The sequence below is a fragment of the Cajanus cajan genome, chromosome 1 (assembly GCF_000230855.2).
Source record: "Cajanus cajan strain Asha chromosome 1, NIPB_CcT2T_4, whole genome shotgun sequence".
In the NCBI taxonomy this organism is placed as follows: domain Eukaryota; kingdom Viridiplantae; phylum Streptophyta; class Magnoliopsida; order Fabales; family Fabaceae; genus Cajanus; species Cajanus cajan.
The window spans coordinates 4,690,316-4,711,479 of NC_138517.1; the positions used below are offsets into that span (position 1 = coordinate 4,690,316).

The 21,164-nt window shown below is 33.0% G+C and overlaps 2 protein-coding genes and 1 long non-coding RNA gene across 5 annotated transcripts; 2 read left to right on the forward strand and 1 right to left on the reverse strand.

The window, feature by feature from the left end:
- The first annotated feature begins 923 nt into the window (after positions 1–923).
- LOC145955728 (uncharacterized) lies at positions 924–2,861 on the forward strand. The gene has a single exon (XM_083070830.1). It carries the CDS (start codon positions 924–926, stop codon positions 2,859–2,861), a length of 1,938 nt encoding a protein of 645 aa, XP_082926956.1.
- A 255-nt stretch (positions 2,862–3,116) lies between these two features.
- On the forward strand, positions 3,117–10,949 carry LOC114915441 (inactive leucine-rich repeat receptor-like serine/threonine-protein kinase At5g24100). Of its 2 annotated transcripts, none has more exons than XM_083073267.1 (9): positions 3,117–3,542; positions 4,441–4,570; positions 5,665–5,708; positions 6,087–6,161; positions 6,281–6,361; positions 8,133–8,241; positions 8,821–8,912; positions 9,030–9,072; positions 9,538–10,949. In XM_083073267.1, exons 1-8 carry the CDS (start codon positions 3,288–3,290, stop codon positions 9,060–9,062), a joined length of 819 nt encoding a protein of 272 aa, XP_082929393.1. In that variant the 5' UTR covers positions 3,117–3,287; the 3' UTR covers positions 9,063–9,072; positions 9,538–10,949. The 2 variants fall into 2 exon arrangements, with proteins under 2 accessions (XP_082929393.1, XP_082929395.1); XM_083073269.1 differs by having other exon boundaries at positions 10,387–10,935.
- A 1,858-nt stretch (positions 10,950–12,807) lies between these two features.
- Positions 12,808–16,932, reverse strand: LOC145957043 (uncharacterized). Of its 2 annotated transcripts, none has more exons than XR_014433475.1 (4): positions 15,861–16,932; positions 15,496–15,573; positions 13,801–13,860; positions 12,808–13,579 (listed from the first exon to the last, which is right to left on the reverse strand). It is a non-coding gene; the product is annotated as an uncharacterized LOC145957043 (long non-coding RNA). The 2 variants fall into 2 exon arrangements; XR_014433477.1 differs by having other exon boundaries at positions 15,496–15,733.
- Between the last annotated feature and the right edge of the window lie 4,232 nt (positions 16,933–21,164).

Below are 21,164 nucleotides of genomic sequence, written 5' to 3' on the forward strand. Positions count from 1 at the left end.
GTTTTGAAAGTATCTTCTCACACATCTTTTCTTGATTATATTATGAGTATCATAGATTATTCTCAGTTGAAAATTTGTTAGTTCTGATATCTCAATTATTAATTGGGAAAGACTTGTTATATCTTTGGGAGACTTGCACATCCCGCAGATAAGTCCTTAAGGACAAAGCTATCACACGTCTCAGGCTATTGTTAATTCTATGATTGTATAATTTTCATATAAGAAATAAGATTCATGATCAATCATAAAGATGGACAGCATTGGACAATTACTACAAAAAAAAAATCAAGTAATTATTGGCGGTTTTAATAAATAGCCAAAAAATGTTATAATTTTAGGGGCAATGTTTACCAATTTAATTGAAATATTTTTTTAAAAATTTTTTTAAAAAAAATTTAGACTTAATTCAAAATAATGTCTTTGCTTCAACTCACGGATCAGATATGTTCCCTCACCAACACCGCCAACTTCCTCCTCAACCGCACTTCCTCCTATACCATCCGCAAAACGCAGCTTCTTGGCGTCGTTTTCGAGGACCTGATTCGCGTTTCCAATTCCAATGATACAGGAACCTGCATAAGACTCCAGATAGGATCAGTCCTATTAGTAGTTAGTTGGCCACGTGGCACATCATGAGCTACCAGTTAGTTAGAAACCGCCAAAATTAGGAAGGTTGTTAGTTTTGAATTGTTTCTGAAGTGTATATAACAGTTCCATCGATTTCAATTGATTCATTCATGACTTATAAAAATTCTTCCTGTAAAATTCCTCTCAATTCAATAAAAAGTTCTAGTGTTCGGACTCCATTCTCATTTCCTTGGAATCCCTACCCATTCTTCTTCTTGGTTCTTCTTCGAGACTAGCTCTACCTAGAATAACCATATCAATTGGTATCAGCCTGTTACCTTCCAACCACAATCACCATGGCAGATAACACCCGCACCGTTCGCGAAGATTTTGAGAACTTCAAGACTTCCATGGAATCACGTTTCGCAGATCTTGATACATCATTGGAATCACACTTCATGGGTATTGGGGCTTCATTAAGGAATTATCTTGAGGAAGTGCTTCAAAATCGCACGCCCCCTTCTTCTGCCGCCACCGGAAATTCTTCTCGCCCTTATTCTTGCAACACGAGGCTTGCGCGGTTGGATTTTCCTCGTTTCAATGGAGATGGCATCAAGAACTGGATTACCCAGTGCGAAACCTTCTTCTCAGTAGATCAAACCCCTGAAGATTACAAAGTCCTTTTGGCGGTGATCCATTTCGAAGGGAAAGCACCCCAATGGCACAGTGCTTATGTGAAGAATGTGGGCATTGACAAATTGCCATCATGGAAAGATTATACAAAAATCTTGCTGGAACGATTTGGTGAAGTTTGTGAAGATCCTATGGCAGAACTCATGAGACTTAGGCAAAGAGGTACTGTAACAGATTATCACAATGATTTTGATGCCATTGTTTCTCGAATTGAATTGTCTGAGTCACATCAATTAAGTTGCTTTCTTGGTGGTCTAAAACTGGAGATTCAAATGATGGTTAGAATGTTCCAACCTACTTCGGTTATGAAAGCCTTCTCCTTAGCTAAAATGTATGAAAATGCTAATGCCGCTGCTACAACAGCAAAACCATTTTCCAGAATACCTAAGCTTAACCCTGTGACCAATCCACCCCTGTTACCCAACCCTCCCAAACCAGTGGACAATAACAAACCCAAAACACAAACTACTAAACAGCTTACCCCTGCCTTTATGAGTGAAAGAAGGGCTAAAGGATTGTGTTATTTCTATGATGAGCCCTTTACTCCTGAACATAGCAGGACACACAAGAAACTTCAAATCCATGTTATGGAATTAGATGACACCTTTGATTCTGAAGAAGTGGTGGACCTTGATGATGATTCTACTGTTGACATCTGTTTAGATCCCTTAATTTCAGTCAATGCCTTGACTGGAGTTACCAAATTCAACACCATGAGAGTTACAGGTCGATCAAGGAAAAAACCCTTACATATTCTCATTGACAGTGGCAGTACACACAACTTCTTGGATGTCAATGTTGCCAAGAGGCTAGGATGTAAAATTGCGGATATGGATTCTGTTACTGTGACTGTGGCTGATGGTGCTAGAGTTCAAATTAATACAATGGTTAAAGGGTTTTCTTGGCTAATCCAGAACACTGTTTTCACCTCAGATATCATGCTCCTGCCCCTGGGGTGTTGTGATATGGTTCTAGGCATAGAGTGGTTGATTACTTTAGGTGATATTACATGGAACTTTGACAAGTTAACCATAGTGTTCCATGCTAAGGGTAAGAGACATATTTTGAGAGGTACCTCATCTACCAATATTAGGACTATTCGGAAACAGCAAGTGCCTAAGACATTGGCGGCTGGTGTCCACCTCTCCATGCTGCAGCTCTGTGACTCTGGGGATGGGATGCTTCTCCACTCCCTGTCCACTCATGCTGATCCTTCCTCCATTCCTAATAGTATTGAGCAACTATTACTCCAATATGCATATGTGTTTGCAGTACCTACTAATCTTCCTCCTAGGCGTCCCAATCATGACCATACAATCCCTCTGATACAAGGTTCTAACCCTGTAAATAAACGGCCCTACAGATCTAAGTGTTATTTTGGGGTTACTAGAGTTGAATATTTAGGTCACTTTAACACGGGCAAGGGAGTTTCTACTAATCCTGCAAAGGTAGAAGCAGTCAGGAATTGGCCTCTTCCTCAGACACTAAAGCAACTAAGGGGTTTTCTGGGATTGGCAGGGTACTATAGACAATTTGTAAAGGGCTACAACACTATAGCTAAATCTCTGAATAATATGTTAAAGAAGGATGGGTTCACTTAGTTTCCAAATTTCAATCCTTGAGGACAAGGATTAGCTTAAGGAGGGTGGATTGATACAGGAACCTGCATAAGACTCCAGCTAGGATCAGTCCTATTAGTAGTTAGTTAGCCACGTGGCACATCATGAGCTACCAGTTAGTTAGAAACCGCCAAAATTAGGAAGGTTGTTAGTTCTGAATTGTTTCTGAAGTGTATATAACAGTTCCATCGATTTCAATTGATTTATTCATGACTTATAAAAATTCTTCCTGTAAAATTCCTCTCAATTCAATAAAAAGTTCTAGTGTTCGGACTCCATTCTCATTTCCTTGGAATCCCTACCCATTCTTCTTCTTGGTTCTTCTTCGAGACTAGCTCTACCTAGAATAACCATATCATCCAACTCCGTTTTGTTCCCTCACTTTCTTATCCTCTGTGCCTAGAGAAAATGTACATCGTTCTCCACAAGATCAAAACGCTAATTGAAGATTGCTCCAATGGAAGAAACAAGTTCAATCTGGTCGTGCAAATCGAAACCTTTGCCGACACCTTCCACAGGCTCACCGGAGAACTCTCCACGCTCCTCGATGTTTTCCCTCTCCAAGAACTCCACCTAAACAACGACGTTCGGGAACTCGTTATCCTCTTGCGGAAACACTGCTCTGAATCCATACCGTTTGTCGGAGCCGAACAGATTTCTTGTGTAAGTTGTTGCTATCTGTATAAATACGAAGATCTGTGCTGCCAGTGTTGTAAGATTTGACTTTCTTTTCTTTTATTGTATTTTCATTTTATGATCAGGTTGGTGTTGATAACATGTGCATAATTGTAGATGTTGTGAAACGGATGTATTCGGATGAGAAACTTTATAAATTCAAGGAATTTTATAAATTTAAGAAATTTTAAATTCTTGGTATTTGAATTACTTTGGTTTCAATTTCTATTATTATTAAAATATTTTGTTTGGATAAGTCAATTCAAATTTTTCAAATTTTAAATTATTGGGTTGGATATGATAATTTGATTTAATCATGGTAAAATTGATTTTAAAAATATATTTATATATTGAGATTTTTAAATTAAATTTTATAAAAATAAATATTAACTAATTTTTAAATATTTAATAATTTTAAAAATTAATATTAGATAATATTTAACAATTTTAAAAATATTTTTAAATATTCAATAATTAAAAATATGAAAAGATAAGAGATAAGATAAAATATATAAGTGAAATAAGAAAAAAATATATGAAGAATTTAAAATTTTTACTTTTTTGGGAGAATTTGAAATTCTACTATTTCAAAGAATTTTACAAATGCTTGAATTTTAAATTCCTTATAAATTCTCCATCCAAACAAGGTATTTCACTTCAAAGAATTTGAAATTCTTCAAATAAATGAATTATTCTATTTAAATTCTCTTTCCAAACACACTATTTACCAATTGAAGAAAAAATATGCAATGAAATGGGTGAAGTTGGACCTTCAATAACACTGGCCAGCTTATCAGAAAATCTAGCATTTGTTGTAGGATCATTTGTTTCTATGCCAGCATGCCGTGTATTTAATGCTTATCAGAAATTTAATGAGTTTGAACAGCAGATGGAGATGGTTGGGAGGATTAGGCACGACAATGTGGCTGCACTAAGAGCATATTACTATTCAAAGGAGGAGAAACTTATGGTGTATGATTACTACGAACAGGACAGTGTCTCTTCAATGTTGCATGGTATGTTATATTGATAACATTTTCTCCCTTATATTATTTTCAGATCATTTAATTCATTATCACATACCTATACAACTATACAATTAAAATTGGTTTTCTGTAATGGTCAAGTATAAGTAGTCTTTTAAGAATACTAAGGCAAAGTAGTGGTACTTCCTTTCATTTCTTTTGTCTTCCTTAAATGCATAGTAATATGGGTCTATTTAGACAAAACATCTCCAAAAATATTTTTAAGAGAAAAAAAATGAGAAAAAAATGAAATGAACTTCTTCATAAGGTAAAATTAGTTTATATATATGTGTATTATAATTTGTAAAAACTCTTTTATTTATTTTTCCAAAATTTTATTTTTAACTGTGCATAATTTAGTTTATGTTTATGAAGAAGCTCATTTTCATTTTTTTTATTTGTCTCTCCTAGAAGAAACAGACACTATGTCATTAAATCAAAATTTGTCACTGATTGTAATAACACCAAAAATTGTGACTACCTAAGTCTTGGAAGGAGTTCCATGCAGATATTGGTTTAGGTGAAAAGATGATTAAAGAAGTTACAAAATGAATGTTTTTTCCCCAAATCCATGGAAACGTAATTTCCTTCCCTTCTTAATTAGCAAGAACAGGATTTTGGCTTAAATATTCATTTGTTGCAACAAGTCATGAGACTTAAATACGTAACAAAGTTAATTTGTTAACTTTTGGCATTAAATACACGGCATGCTTATCAGAAAGTGATTTTACAATTTCTTAACTCGTGGATTTTCTTTTCTATGGCGGTTCTACTGGACTTCCTTCTACAGATTACTGCCTTTGTAGCTTTGGTTACATTAGACTTTAATGCTTCAACATGAAAGGGCTCTCATGTAATGAAACATCAAACATGTTAAGGATATAATTCACTCTTAAGTATCCACCTTGTAAGTTGTAAATTAAACTTTTACTTTTAAATTGATGCTCAATAATTGTTTATATATCTAACATTTCCATTAAAGAATAATCATGAATTATTTTCAGCTTCTGTTGGTATTTTGTATTTTAAACTTTTTTCTCTCCTTGTTTATATATGGTTCTAATCATATCCTAATCAAAGTGTAGGCAATAGGCAGGAAAGAGATGGATTCCTGACACGATATATGAAGGTAAAGTCATATTTAGTTCATGGGATGATCAAGTATAAACTAAAATATAAATTTTATTGTAGTACCTATGTTCTATGAATTCAATTTTATTGTTTTCTTATTATATTTGGTGATCATAGGCACAAAATTCTGAAGATAATTGTACTTTGTTTGAGATTAGTTAAATAAATAGGGAAGAATGAGGATGGAATGGGCATTCAGTGAGTTGGAATATTTGCAAGTAAAAGAGAAATCCTCTATGAAAGGGAAACTGTTGGAGAACTACTTTTCCTTGTTGTGTTTAGTTTGAATAAATTGGTTAAGTTGTAGCTGAATTGGTGATGTTTCTATGTTTATTTATTTCACGATGACTAAATTCATAATCATGTGTTCATGTAGGTTAGGGTAAAAAATCTTAAACTTGTTGGTAGTGATGGCTGGAACCTAATGCGAGAAGGTGAAGCAGAGAAGCAGGTCTTGCATTTTGATTCCTAACTGGTTACTTTTATTTCTCTGTTCATGGTTTGCAGCTTTGATTCATCCATTGTTTTATCTATGCATACATCCTAACTTACCATCTTAAAATTGTGTAGAAACAATATGCTGCTTTGGTGTGGATTTCTCGACCTCTAAAGGATGAAGATTTTCAATGTGTTTCTTCTCTCAAGGATTTGGTGAGCTTTTATGTTGTGTATTTCTTGTTATCAAACTTGTATTTTGTAGAAGAAGTTTAACATACAAAAGCATCACTTGTGTTGTTTTTGATCTTTTTTGCAAGTCTGCATAATTCTATTTAGGCTGAGTAGTGCTCAAAATTGTGTGTCTACTTTTGTAATGCATGCTGATTTTAATTCTGTCATTAAAGCCTGTGATTTATCCATGTCTGTTATGACATGGCCCAAAAGAAATAGTAAGAACAGAGAGAGAAAAGAGAAAACAATTCATCTCTGCCAAGGGAATGGATCCCTTCAACCAAGAAATCAGTCATTACAAATGAGTATCAAAATCTGACCCTATACAGTATCTGAGTTTCCCTATATTTATATTTATCCCTAGGTGCAAAACAAATTCCCTTCAATTACTAATTGTCTAACTCTCTTCCTTTTCCTTCTAGTGTACACACACATTAAATATATGCATGCCATGAATCCATTTCTGTGTAGTGCTTATATAATTATATTGATCTGCTGTTGCATCATGTTTTGATGTAAATACTGCTACAATTGATTAAAAATAGGTCCTATTGTTCTTACTAGTCAATTTGGTTAATGTTGTGATTGTTGTCCAATCAATCACATACATTAGTATCAAATTTATTTTCATCTAAAAACCTGATGGAAATAATAGATCCCAAGTTTCAACTTCAAGATAAGATTGAGGAAATGAAGCATGATAATTGATTTCATATTCTTGACTTCTTTGAAATTTTGTTATAGCTTGAGCAAGGTTCTTTAATGGGAATCAACACCTACCACATAGAACCACCTAAATGTATGTGAAACTTTGGTGGGTTAAGTAGAGTTTTTTAAGCAAGTAACCATCAAATACAGTTCTTAGCTTTTGGAAATCAAGTACAGTGTAGATGGAATCGATAACATCAAATATAAATGCTAGACTTACAGCTAGATGTTGTCTTGATTTTTTTATAATGTTAAAAGTTATTAATTTAATGTATCTTTATGTAATTATATTTGAACAAGAAACATACAAAACACATAAATATTATTATAATTATAAGTCGAATTTACTAAAATAAGTGATCCTACACTACAAAAAAGGTATTGATTAGTGACAAAATATCAAAATATTTCATGATTCGGTTTTAGTTCCCTTTAATACGTTTTTAGTCCTTACATTTTAACATAAAACCACATCACTTTTGGTAAGTGTAGTAACTAAAAATCTATTAATTTTTTTATAAGAACTAATAGCAAATTTTTGAGATATTTGGAAGAACCAAAAACATTTTATCGCCTTAATTTATTTTTTTTTCTGGTAATCATATACAGTTTGCTAGTGTGCTGTGCTATGCAATTCTATTGCCATATTCAGCATTCGAGCTTAATTGAATTTACTTTAGCTTGGTCATCACTCTGCTTGTTTCAATTAGCTTGGTCATCACTATGCTTGTTTCAATTTGAAATAGTTTCTGAAACCAAAACCCAAAAAGTGAACGCAAAAGTTCTGTATTCTCGTTTTTGGACAAATGTTCCTTATAGGCATTTTATAAGAACTCCGCAAAAAGAGCTTTTGAAAAACTGACAGTTGGCTTTCCAATCATTAACATATGAAATTACATAGTCTATCATTTAAGAGTTACCAGTGAAGTGGAATTTTTATTCCCTTGTATTGCCTAATATCTTTATATTCTAAGCATGTTATGTTATTGACATTATTTCTTACATATTTTGACTTAATATTTTTGTGCTATTTGACATGCTAAAGGTTATAGCTGCAACAGTAGCAAGTGATCCAGAGAAATACAGTGAAGCGTTTCTTGGGAAGCGAAACGCAGATTATTGTAATTGGATTCTTGACTCGGAGAAGTGGGGAGGTTAGTTGGCTTATGTTTTCCTAATCAATGTTTTTTTTTTTAAAATATAAAAGAATAATGGAGATATTGGCCATTTTTACTCTGCAATTTTGAACTGCTACTTTTGGTGGCCAATGTATGAATGTAAAACCTCAAGTGTGGAGAATTCATTTTTATTTGGAACTTGGAAGGTAATGAAACTTGCCCTAAGTGAGGTTGATTTAACATCTATAGTTTTAACTTCTTTGGCTTTTAAGAAACTTTGCTAACATAAATATATTACGAAGTATATAAGAGTAAAATAGATTATTTTCCTGAAACATTAAGAGGCATAAAAATTTAATTAAATTTTGGAAGAAAAAAAATAAACATCTTGATGACTATACAATCTTCTGCAACAATTGGAAATTGTTTAAATTTCAGTTTTGTTTCTAAAAGTTGGCTGCTGATTTAAATTTTGTGAGTATGGATTCTGTAGTTGTTGAGTTTAACATGGGTTTCAAAGGGTATCTCAAACTCTCGTAACAGCAAATTTAACAATGAACCAATGTTATTTTGTTACTTTGATGTGCTAATTAATCTCTATGTTCCTTTGTGAAGGTGCAATTGAACTTTCGATATTAGCAGATTATTATGGACGTGAAATTGCAGCATATGATATCCAGACAACCCGATGTGATTTGTATGGTCAGGTAAGCCACTTGTATGCATTCTATATGGCATATTATATGCTTCCTAGTTTTGGAATCTCTTATGACTAAACTTTTCTATTCTCATTTTGGGTGAATACTTTTGACCGGGAAGTAAAGAGTGATGTTGATTTACGATGGTCTCCACTATGATGCATTAGTGGTGAGTAATTTTATATACTATAAATTATTAATCTTCAATTCCTTCTTTTTCATGCATTGTTTTAATAATGTTTTTTATATACTATAAATTCAATCACTTTGTGGCAGTTTTAAACCGTCACAAAATTCATTTTAATATATACAGTTTCTGACGGCTTTAAACCGCTACAAAATTCATCAAAGTTTTTCTTAACTTAACATTTCTGGCAGTTTTAAACCGCCACAAAATTGAATTTTTTTTTAATTTTTCTCACATTTTTGGACATACAATTATGATGAAATGGAAAAACACAAATGGTGAGTATCTTTCCCTTTAATCTCTTTCAATTGCAGAATCTTAGCACAATTGTTCATTCTTTATTCTTTATGTTTGTGTGTATGTTAAAATTACTTTTCCTAGTTATTTTGTGTTTCTTTGTTTCAAAGTCTGTGAAGGGCAAAACTCATTATTGCTTTTATTGCTCAGCAAAATTGATCACAAGTTAAGGAAGAACACAAAGTTCAGAACCTTTTGCCATAATGTGTACAAGGTGATGATCCATGAGAGGATCAATATAGTTACACCAGGACCCCTGTAGAAGAGGACATTGGGATTCTTAAATCATCAAATACTTAACAAATGTTGCTTCCATTTGCTAGCTTAGAGGAGCTTTGCTACTAAATAAAAACTTGGTTTAATCAATTTTTTTTACCTCTATAATATCATAAACTTTACTTTTAGTTAAAAATGTTCAATTTAGTCTTTATGCATGTCATATTTGTTCTTTTTTAATCTCTGTCTTCTATTTGTATAGGGTATAAAATTTATGAAACTATAAAAAGAAGGTACACTAAAATAAATTATTTTTAATTATAAAAACTAAAAACTAAAGTTCATGTAACTATATCAGATAAAAGGATAACTAAAGCTAAAAATTTCTACTAAAATTGGTAAACATAACTGATTTTGGTCTTATTCTTTAATATCAGAACAAATTACACTCACATTCCATGTAATTTATTTAAATTGCACACAATACCCTACCTCTTTAATCCATGCAGTTTATTTAAATTGCACACAATACCCTGCCTCTTTAATCCTTATGGCAATTCTCCTAAATTATTTGAAAGACATTAAGCTGTTATACCTCTATTTCCTAAGAAACACATTACACCTAGTTTCTTGTATAGTGCACTATGCTAGTATGATCTGTTTACATTATTATTTGAAAATAAAAGATATTTTAGAATTTAGAATGCAGTATGCAATATTTTTCTTGCTTATAACACAATGGCATTAAAGTATGTTTAAAAATAACATTATTTTATCTTATAGGAAATAAGTTGAAGCTTCAATGCATTTTGGGTTTTAAATATACCATCCAAGGTCTGACATAGCATAGGGAAAACCAAGAACACCAGCTCCAACCATGGCAGTAACATTGTGGAAAGCTGAGTACCACCATTTTCCATTCCTTTTTGACGTAATTGGAAGCCACTCTTCAATTTTCCTATCCCTCTCTGATTTTTCCTATTTTATCAACAAACAACAAATTAAATGAGCCTCAACTTCAAGCTACATAATGGCATAAAATCTGTTAGTATATGATAGTTGTGGAGGGAATAGTTGGAAGAATAATAGAAACTTATTTGTATTGAGAGAGTAGTAGTAATTATGGTAATTGTTGTTGACGTTGTTATTGTTACAATGAAGCCCCAATTTGCCTATTTATAGGCATGATGCTCCATCTCTAGATGATGGTGGAAATATCTAGAATTTTCTAAACTTTTCAAGTCTCTACACTCTTTTAGATTTTTCTAGAGACTTATACATCTTATCTTTATGTTTCTAGATTTTTCTTCTTCTTTCTTATACAAATTATCTTATGTTTCTAGAATACTCTTTTCTTTTCTAGAATTTGCATCATAATTTAACACTCTTCCTTGATGCAAATTTCGGTAACTCCAAGCATAGTCCGTAGTTGTTCAAACTTCACTCTTGGTAGTGCCTTTGTAAATATGTCTGCAACTTGATCTTCTGTTGAGCATTATTCAAGTTGAATTTGCTTCGTTGTCTCTGCTTCTCTGATGAAGTGATATTTGATGGCTATGTGTTTCGTTCTTTGATGATGAACTGGATTCTTTGCCATTGTTATTGCTGATTTGTTGTCACAGTATATAATTGTCGGTCCATCTTGTTGTTCACTCATTTCTTCAAGTATTCTTCGTAGCCATATTGCTTGACTTCTAGTTTCGGCAGCTGCTATGTACTCTGCTTCTGCTGTTGATTGTGCAACTGTTGGTTGCTTCTTTGATGCCCAAGAGAAAAAACCAGATCCTAGTGAGAAGGCATATCCTGATGTACTCTTCATGTTATCTATTGATCCTGCCCAATCACTGTCGGTATAGCCAATCATCCTTGATTTGGTCATAGTTTTATACCATATACCAAACTCCCTTGTCCCTTGTAGGTATCTCAATATTCTTTTTCCTGTTCCATAGTGAATTTGACTTGGCTTTTGCATGAATCTTGATAAAAGACTTGTGGCATACATAATGTCTAGTCTTGTGGCTGTGAGATATAGAAGACTTCCGACTAGACTCCTGTATCGTGATGCATCAGCTTATGGTGCTCCATCCACCTTTTGTAATTTCTCATTCGTCACTAGCGGTGTACTTACAGGTTTGCATCCGTACATATTAAATTTCTTTAGTAAAGATTCTGTATATTTCTTTTATGAGATGAATATTCCATCATTTCTCTGACTTACCTCTATACCGAGGAAGTAACTCATCAAGCCAAGATCAGTCATCTCAAAGGTCTTCATCATGTCTTCTTTAAACTTCATCATCATATTTGTATTGGTTCCAGTATAAATAAGATCATCTACATACAGAGAGAGTAAGAGAGTATGCTGACCTTGAGTCCTGATGTATAGTGTAGGCTGACTCTTATTCCTCCTGAATCCATGATTAGTGAAGTACTGGTCGATCTTGCTATACCATGCTCGAGGAGCTTGCTTCAGGCCATATAAAGCTTTCTTCAATCTCAACACTTTGCCTTCATGGCCTTTCATCACAAATCCTGGTGGTTGCTCCACATAGATCTCTTCTTCAAGTACGCCATTGAGGAATGCAGACTTGACATCTAATTGGTAGATGTTCCATCCTTTTTGTGCAGCAAGAGCTATTAGAGCTCTATTGTGTCTAGGCGTGCGACTGGAGCAAATGTCTCATTGTAGTCCACTCCTAACTGTTGTGAGTAGCCTTTAGCGACCAATCTTGCTTTGTGTTTTTGTATAGTTCCATCAGGATTAAGCTTTGTTTTATATACCCATTTTACTCCAATGATATCTTTTCCATGAGGGCAATCTACGAGCTCCCATGTATTATTCTTCTCAATCATTTTAATTTCTTCCTCCATAGCCTTGACCCATACTTCTTGGTTTGTTGCCTCTTCAAAGCTTCCTGGTTCAAGTATGGCCAAGTTGCAGGTTTCATATATATCTACTAGTGATCTAACTCGTCTTGGAGTAGACTCAGGTGATGATTCTTCTTGTTGTGGAACTATTCTTGGAGATTCTGGAGAGATAACAATATCTTGATTATTGTCTTCCAGACTTGATGTAGTTGGTTGATTGATGGGCATGTATATAGTCTTCTTCTCAATTCGTTCTTCTTCCCAGTTCCAAGTAGCATTTTCATCTACTTCAATATCTCTACTGATTGTTAGCTTTTTTGTCTGAAGATTGTAGACTCAATAGCCTTTTGACTGTGAACTATATCCCAAGAATATGCCTCGTACGGTCTTGTCTTCTAACTTATGCCTTTTTTCATCTGGCACATGAATGTAGCAAATAGATCCAAAGACCCTTAGGTGCTTAGCTGATGGCTTCTTCCCGCTCCAAGCTTCTAGAGACTTATACATCTTATCTTTATGTTTCTAGATTTTTCTTCTTCTTTCTTATACAAATTATCTTATGTTTCTAGAATACTCTTTTCTTTTCTAGAATTTGCATCATAATTTAACAAAATCACTTAAACAAGGGTCTATATGCTAAAAAGGAAATACAAGAAAGTGTGTAACCAATTCACAATAGAAAATCTTATGAGGCGTTACTAAGATGTTTTGATCAAACATAACACATCTATACAATGTTTGGTTTCCTTATAAATGCATTCTTCTATAAGGAATGCACTATCTCCACTTTGCCGCCCTGAAAGAGAAGTGAATGACATATAATCCAAGTCTCTAAGGAATGCAACTGCAGCATCTCCTCCAAGTCTAGACTTCAATGCATAACAACGCAGTAACTGGGAACTCATGAAGCTTGCTGAAGCAGACACTAACACTTCAATGTTGTTGATATGGTTACTTCATCCGGCACAAGACCTTCATCAATCATCAAACCAAAAAATTCAACCACATCATCAACCGCATCACAATGAGACAGGTCATCAATGAGTTGAAACACTCCAAAGTTCTCTTGGGAACGCATTCAAATACAACAACAAAACTCTCAATGTCCCTGCACTTTCCATTGAATGAAGAGTTTGTTTCTTTAATGCAAGTGTGAAATAATTTTCTCCATATAAAAAATAGAATGAAATATAATAGAGAGAAATGCTAAAAAAAAAAAAGGGAAGAAAAAAAATATGCAAGAGGAATGAGGCATAAGAAATGAGAAAAAATCAAGTTAGTAGCTGGAACTAGAGCTATTTAATCAATATCAAAACTATATTCAATTACCTTAACGCCAGCTTCAGTGCATACTCTCACAGCATCCTTGACTCCAGGGCGACAAGGATCCTGAACATTTAGATTAATGTAGTTATAGGAAGGAATACACTATAGACGATTGATTTGAAAGAATAAGGACAAAGTAAGCTCCAAAGCATTAAGTTGATATATCAATACCATTACCAGCCTCTAAATGTTTTTATAAGAATAGTTTCAACATCAAAAATTGCAATCTTCATTAAATGTGATACTGAAGTACATTTAGATCATCAGGGTTGTCATACTTGTGCATCCTACCAAAAATTGGATGGGAGGAGTTGACCAGTAAATCATGAATTCATAATCCAGATTACAGAAAAAGAAAATAGATACACCTAAAGAATATTTTGCACCAATATGCAAAATACCTTTAAAATCACAACATGCTTATAAACCATTATACAAAATAGGAATTCTGTACTTGGTATAATAATTGGTTATGTGGCTCATTGTCTAATATCTTGGCAAAAAAGAAAGTAGAGTGTACTGTGTTTTTTATTAAGTGAGGATATTTCCCTCAGCTCTCCCGAGTCCCCTCCAACCATTGTCAAAAAAGAAAACCCACAAAGCAAGAGATACAGCAGTTTTAGTCTTGCAGAAAGGTCTGGCATCATGGTTATAATCATAGATTTCAATAATGTTTACCATCATCTTTATGTCAGCAAGCCACTGTCAGTAATAATATATCTAATTTTAGGGTACATTTGGCCTTAACTTTCTTTAGGCTTAAAAGTTGCTTTAAAAATAAAAAGTATAAGTTATTTAGTAGTTTTAGCTTAAAAGCTCCATTCTATTGTCTTACAACAATTGACCTGCATTATTTATTCAGGATGGGAGGGAGAGAGAGGCTAGGGTATGCAGCTTTTATTAAAAGCTACATCAATTAGGCTATTTTTTAAAGCTACTTTTTCCCATTTTATTTTACAAAAATTAAACACCTTAATTTTTCAAGAGATTTTCTCCAAATGTCCTTGGCTCAGCTTTTTCCTTTTAAGGGTAAGAAAGGATAAAAAAAAATTGGACCAAACACTACTTTAATTGTAGATTTCATTAGCAGCCAAGGTCACAACAGGCAAGCAACCACAATAATTTGGATTTCTCATCTCCATCAGTCTTCAGTTGTCATCTTCAGGGTTTGGTATGGTCCTTTAAAATGTTTGGCAGCTCATTCATCTGCATTTTATGGCTACAGTGGGTTCAGTAGGATTGTAAGATCATGACAATTATACGACTAAACAAAGTATCTGAACATGATCCAAGCATAAATGAGTATGCTGGAATCAAGATCACTCCACCATTCCAATCTCACAGTAGCATTGAAATTTTGACAACCATGATAACCAGACATTTTACTACTAAACAGAATGAAACCAAAGCTCAAATCTCAAAAAGAGAAATTCAATTTCGAGTGGTGCAAAAATACTTTCTAAGTTCCAACTACAGGTCAATAAGTGATACAAAACCCTTCATGATTCAAGGATATATAAAGCTTTGTAGCAATTTCGGTAATCAAAACATTGGAGATCTCAAGCAAAATATATATTTTTTTAAGGAAAAAAAGGAATCTACTCTGGTGATATACGTACACACAAAATAAATAAATAAATTAACACATACACATGCTATAAAGAATATGAACCTTATGTTCAGAATATCGTTACCAACCTTCAACTCTGCTATCTCTTGTTCTCGTTTTGCAAATGTGACAATGAATGCAGCTTCCTTTTTTTTTGCTTTTTCAAGCTGATAACCAGTAGAAAAGTGAAATGGCTCAGTGAAATATGATCAATGTATATTGGATCATTTGAAGCATAAAAATTAAAAACTAGATTCTGAGCCTGCTCTCTTAAAGACTCTTCAGATGATTTCAGAGCTCGAAGATAATTAATCACCAATTTTGGTTCTAGAAAGTATAAAGAAGAAATAATTTCTTAGCTATATATTTAAAACACAGAAAACAACTATTAACAAAACCATATCATGAATTAAAAACACATCTATTACTTGCAAAATAATAAGCATAAACTAACCTGGAGTGGTCCCAGCAGATATAAAAGGTTCATTTTGAAATGAAAAATGCCACTTCTTAATCTCAGATTTTGCAGCCTCAAGTTCATTATGGAATTATACAATGAACTGGTAAACATTTTTAGGAAATAAAGAAGGTACAAGTCAACCTATATACTGAACTTTAGGCCACTCTGTTAGGATCCTCAACTCCAACAACTTAGGCTCAGCTATGTGAATGTTTTCGAACTAACAAATGGAATTAAAAATAGTGTGTAATTTTTTTTGTAATCTCTGGAAAATTTGTTCCACCTAAAACCTTTGAACAAAAAAATTATAATGAAATATTATACAAAGCAAAAATAGGAAATCAAAATGGATATGAATCGAAAACTCACCTTAAATGGAAGCAATCGATCGAAAAACAACGTAAAGAAGAGAAAGCTTAAAAAACTCTTGCGAAATCACTAACCCGTAGAGAACAGTGTAGAGAACACTTAGCGAAATGCTTGCATCGCAAATTGGCTCACGAACGACTGTGTTGAGCGTGAAATGAAGCTGAAGGTTTGACGGAAAAAGATGTTTGAGAGTGAACTATTCACATCACCACCGTCATTCATAATATAATAGACCAAAATTTAATCATATTATTTGGTTTCAATTACATTCAACCAACTCAACATTACAATATATAAAAGCTCTCCACACGATATACAAGTATTTTCCTTTTTTCTTAATTTCGAAAGACTTTTCAAGAAAAAAAGCAGTGCACCGTGTTTTAATAGAATATTGAAATTTTGATACTTGATTTAAACAGTTTACGTACAGTTGGTTTTCATTCACAATTACTGAAGAAACAATGTATAGAATAAAACTTCACGACCGAAACTTCATAAGACACTTACGGGAGAAATAAAATCCATTTATATACCAATCAAGCGTGCATAATCCATCTTAATAATTCCGATTCTAAAATCTTTATAATATAGGTTCAACAATTCGAAATTAATTCTTTATCTTGTGTGATACTAGCTAGTAGCGAAAATACTTTCAGGAATCAACATTCTTATTTGCAGCTAAAAGAGAGAAAGAAATCCCTATATTTTATAATTAGGATTTATGCATAACTGAAAAAGAAAATATCATTTCGTAAACACTATAATAAATAAACTTTTACTGATATTTAATATTATTTATAGTGATAATAAAAATGGTTATCTAATATTTTACAAATAGATTTGTAAGATGAAAGTTGTCTTATACTCAATAGATATTTGAAACTCATAATTTTTACATAACAAAGGAATATTGTGTATCTTTCTCCAAAGTGGGAATCCCCTTTGACCTTAAAGCACATTAATCTTCTTGATAGAAGATGAAAACTAAGATTTCACTTCCTTTGACTCTTCTTCTACTCTCTTTATTTTTCGTGATTGCTAGGATTTAAGATAATACTTTTCATTAAAGAGGGGGACTTTGTTTCACATTAGTGAGTATTTATAATTGTTAGGTCAAAAGACAATGTTAGACTCCCTTATTCTTAAGTTTTGTTGATAACAAATGTAAAAACAAATCATTCACTAAGACGCAAATCATTAATAAGAAGAATCATGTATATAATGATATGTTCATTAAGATGATTCTGTTAGAGGATAAGACCAACCCTTAGTCATTAAAAGAGATATGCATTAAATCTTTTATTATTTACAATCTCTAAACCAAATATTAACTATGTTTGAACAATTCCTTAACAAATCGATTTTTAAAATGTTTCCTTGGTACCAACATTGTAGAAAAAAGAAAGAAATACATTTTTTGCGTTAGTAAAGGATAAACAAATCTCTACAAATACAAAAAGTTGCAATCAAAATTTGTTTCATTACTGCATCATCCTAACATGTGCATGGTCTACCTACTTGGTGTCAAAAGGTGATAAGAAACTTCCTTAATCAAATAACAAGTGATAATTTAATGAAAACATTTAATGGAAACATTTATTACACCAACAAACACTTCTCTTCTTAGGGAGCAAATCATGAAGACAAACGAAGCAAGTCATAAGAGAGAAGCTCAATAACTTGCAACTATCATCTTCACTAAAACCATATAAAAGGAAACTTAAAGTTAAAAAAAAAAAGAGATCGATAATTGCAAAAATTACATTTTTTTCTATCTATGAAAAGACTTTGTACTTAATTTATTGTATCATGTCTTGATAGGAAGACAAAACAACGTTGTAAATCTTAGTAACTCTAAGTTATTGGGTTTGAGTAGGAGAGACTTGACTATAAAAAAATACTTATTATTGAAGCTTGGACAAACTTTGTGTGAAAAGAATACTATAGTAGATAGCTTGAAAAGACAATTCAAAGAATACTTAGGGTTGAGTCAGAAGTGACTTGGTAAAGAATATTTGTGTCTTTGATGAGATAGTGGAATTTGATCTAGTTGGATGAAAAACTAGACGTAGTCTTAATGGTTGGGATGAACTAGTATAAATCTCTAAGTTCATTCTTTACTTTGTCTGCTCTTTTATATCTATATCACGGTTACTACTTCACTACACTACATTAAGTGGGACTTTTTAGTAACACTATTTAACTCCCCTTCTAATGTTCCTTTTTTCTCCACAGTTTATTGTTGGATCAAGTGCTAACCACTAGGCCAAAAACTATATTTGATAGTCAAGGTGTTACTCTTTCTACTTAATACTAGCAACCTAAATGCCATATGTCTCAACTGTGACTTGACCCACCTAAGCCTCTACCATGGGGCAATTGATGTCACCCGACAAATAATCTCTCCCTCAACAATTGCTCCTATTGAGAATCAAACAGACAACCTTAGCTTTGATACCAATTGTTGGATCAAGCGCTTACCATTAGGTTAAAAGTTATAGTTGATAGTTAAGACGCAACTCTTTCTACTTAATCATAGCAGCCTAAGCACCATGTGTCTCGATTATGACTTAGCCCACCTAAACCTCCACTATGGGACAATTGATGTCACCCAACAAACAATAACCCCTTAAAATTCTATTCCCACCAAATAACAATTTATTTTCAGAAACTACTTCATTAAGTCCATTTACAATTTAGTCAGTAATTATTTAATTATTAGTCCTTTTATACATCACATACCTCTCGCATGAGACATAATTATCTTGCACAACTAAAATCCTTTAGCTATAATGTTGTCATGAAAATGCATTGCTTTCTAATCCCTACAATTAAATAAATGTAATGTGATGTGTGACACTCTCTACTCCATATACTAACATAAACATATAAAATAAGAGGATGGGAAAGAGTTTGAAAATAAAATTTACTGTAAAAGAAACGTTCACAAATTCCTTTAGATAGAGGTATCACATATAAAACATATCAATCACAAAGTAGTAACATAAATCCTACTATGAATGGAATCAATAAGCCATGAAATCCTTGTTAAAAAATATTATGTGGCTCTTATAAAAATTTATGTTTAGTTAATTATCCTATTAATATAATTAATTAATTGATAATAAAGAGTTGTTATAGAATAATAATTAAGTATTAAGAGTCATAATAAGTATGTTTATTAGTTCTTAATGGAGGACTAATGGAGGACTATTATAATAATAAGGTAGATGGTCCCTAATCTTGCCTATAAAAAGACCTATGGTGTTCTATTGTCTAACGAGCTTAAGGAAAGACTAAGATTAGAAGAGTTCTCTATTTTTTTAAATATCTAAAATACTTGGTTGCATATTTAGTAGTTGGTAGCAGTGATTACAAGAGGTATGTTTTTGCTATTATAAGTTATATATATTAAGGTTTTAATTTTCTTACATTTGGTATCAGAGCCTACTTAGTGAAAATAACAAATTACAATGGAAATAAAAATTAAACTACTCAAATTAAATAGTATGAATCAAATCCTAATTAGTCCTAACTAATTCCCCTGTGTCATGTATCCTATCAGAGCAAAACCCAACATTTGAGGTCTAGGCCTCATCACTGACATCATCAGCACCATGATGATGATCACCTATAATAGCCACAATAAAATAACACAAAAGAAAAGGGAGTGAGAAAGATCTTACTCTAGCTCGCGGTATAGGAATGTAAACCAGTTAGCTAAATACAAACAACACACAATAAGAAATAAGATACATAGTTACACATTATCAACATATCTAATTCATTCATATCATAATCAACAATAACATATAAGATTATGATGCATATGCAATGGGCATAGATGACATGTTATCATGCACGTGTGTCCAGTAAAATATCACTCTTGTGCATTGCCACTAGCAACATACTAGAGTAGTCAAGGAGTACATGTCAGGTCACACCTTTTACGCATTCTCACTAGAAGGACATACTACCAAGGCTTGGTCAGGATAGCTACTATGAAAGATACATCCCATGCTCACGAGGATAGGATTGGGACTTCCAAAACAAGTTATCCCTAAGGTTGGTTCCCAAGTTTTTACACAAGGGACCTTCCCTGCTAGTATATTTCATATCGTACCCTTTAAAAACATTTTATGCATATGATGCATGTCAAATAGACTCTTTGCATTATGTTTGTATGGTTCCATGATCTCACATTAACATTCTCCTCATATCACATTACCCTTCATTCATATTCATATGTTAATAAATTGATATCAATTCATATCACATTAACATTATAATATAGGATCATAACATAAAACTTAATAAAAGCATAACAGGAGATTTGCAAGCAAGTCAGTGCCCAATGACACACACCTCACACCTAGCATGAATCCTCTAGAGGATCACATTGGTCTCTATTTAAATCGTTCTTGACGTGATCGAGACTACACCCAACAAGAACACCATCAAGAGCCCTCCAGAGTGTCCACACCCAACAAGAGTCAGCTTGTGCTCAATGAAAGCATCATAGGGAACTCCTAGAGCTTTCACGCTCGACGAGAGTCATCTCACACTCGATGTGAGAGACCTTGAGAGCAAACTTTGCTCTCGACCTCAATGATGCCCAATGTGCCCCAAGTGGCACTTGATGACGTATCAAAAGCAACACGCAATAGAAACACAAATTTTGTGAGTAACATTTCAAATTACCCAAACATACAACTCAATCGATAAAAGCATCCTATAGAAAGCAATAAACATTCCATATTATTCAATTTACACGTACAACTAATATCTTTACTCAAAATAGCATCAAGTCCTCTTAGGGTTTCCTATGAGAACTTACAAAGACCTCAAATCATACAATTATCATCCAGAACATAAAATTAATCACACATTCAAATAATTCATGTCATTAATTAGGAGTAACAAGAACAG

What these genes read in the sequence shown, in the direction of transcription:
- LOC145955728 (XM_083070830.1), top strand. Translation starts at nt 924, where the DNA reads ATGGCAGATAACACCCGCACCGTTCGCGAAGATTTTGAGAACTTCAAG.
- LOC114915441 (XM_083073267.1), top strand. Translation starts at nt 3,288, where the DNA reads ATGTACATCGTTCTCCACAAGATCAAAACGCTAATTGAAGATTGCTCC. An exon ending in TGTCTCTTCAATGTTGCATG is followed by an intron (nt 4,571 to 5,664) that starts GTATGTTATATT and finishes ATCAAAGTGTAG; the next exon opens with GCAATAGGCAGGAAAGAGAT. An exon ending in TCCTGACACGATATATGAAG is followed by an intron (nt 5,709 to 6,086) that starts GTAAAGTCATAT and finishes GTGTTCATGTAG; the next exon opens with GTTAGGGTAAAAAATCTTAA.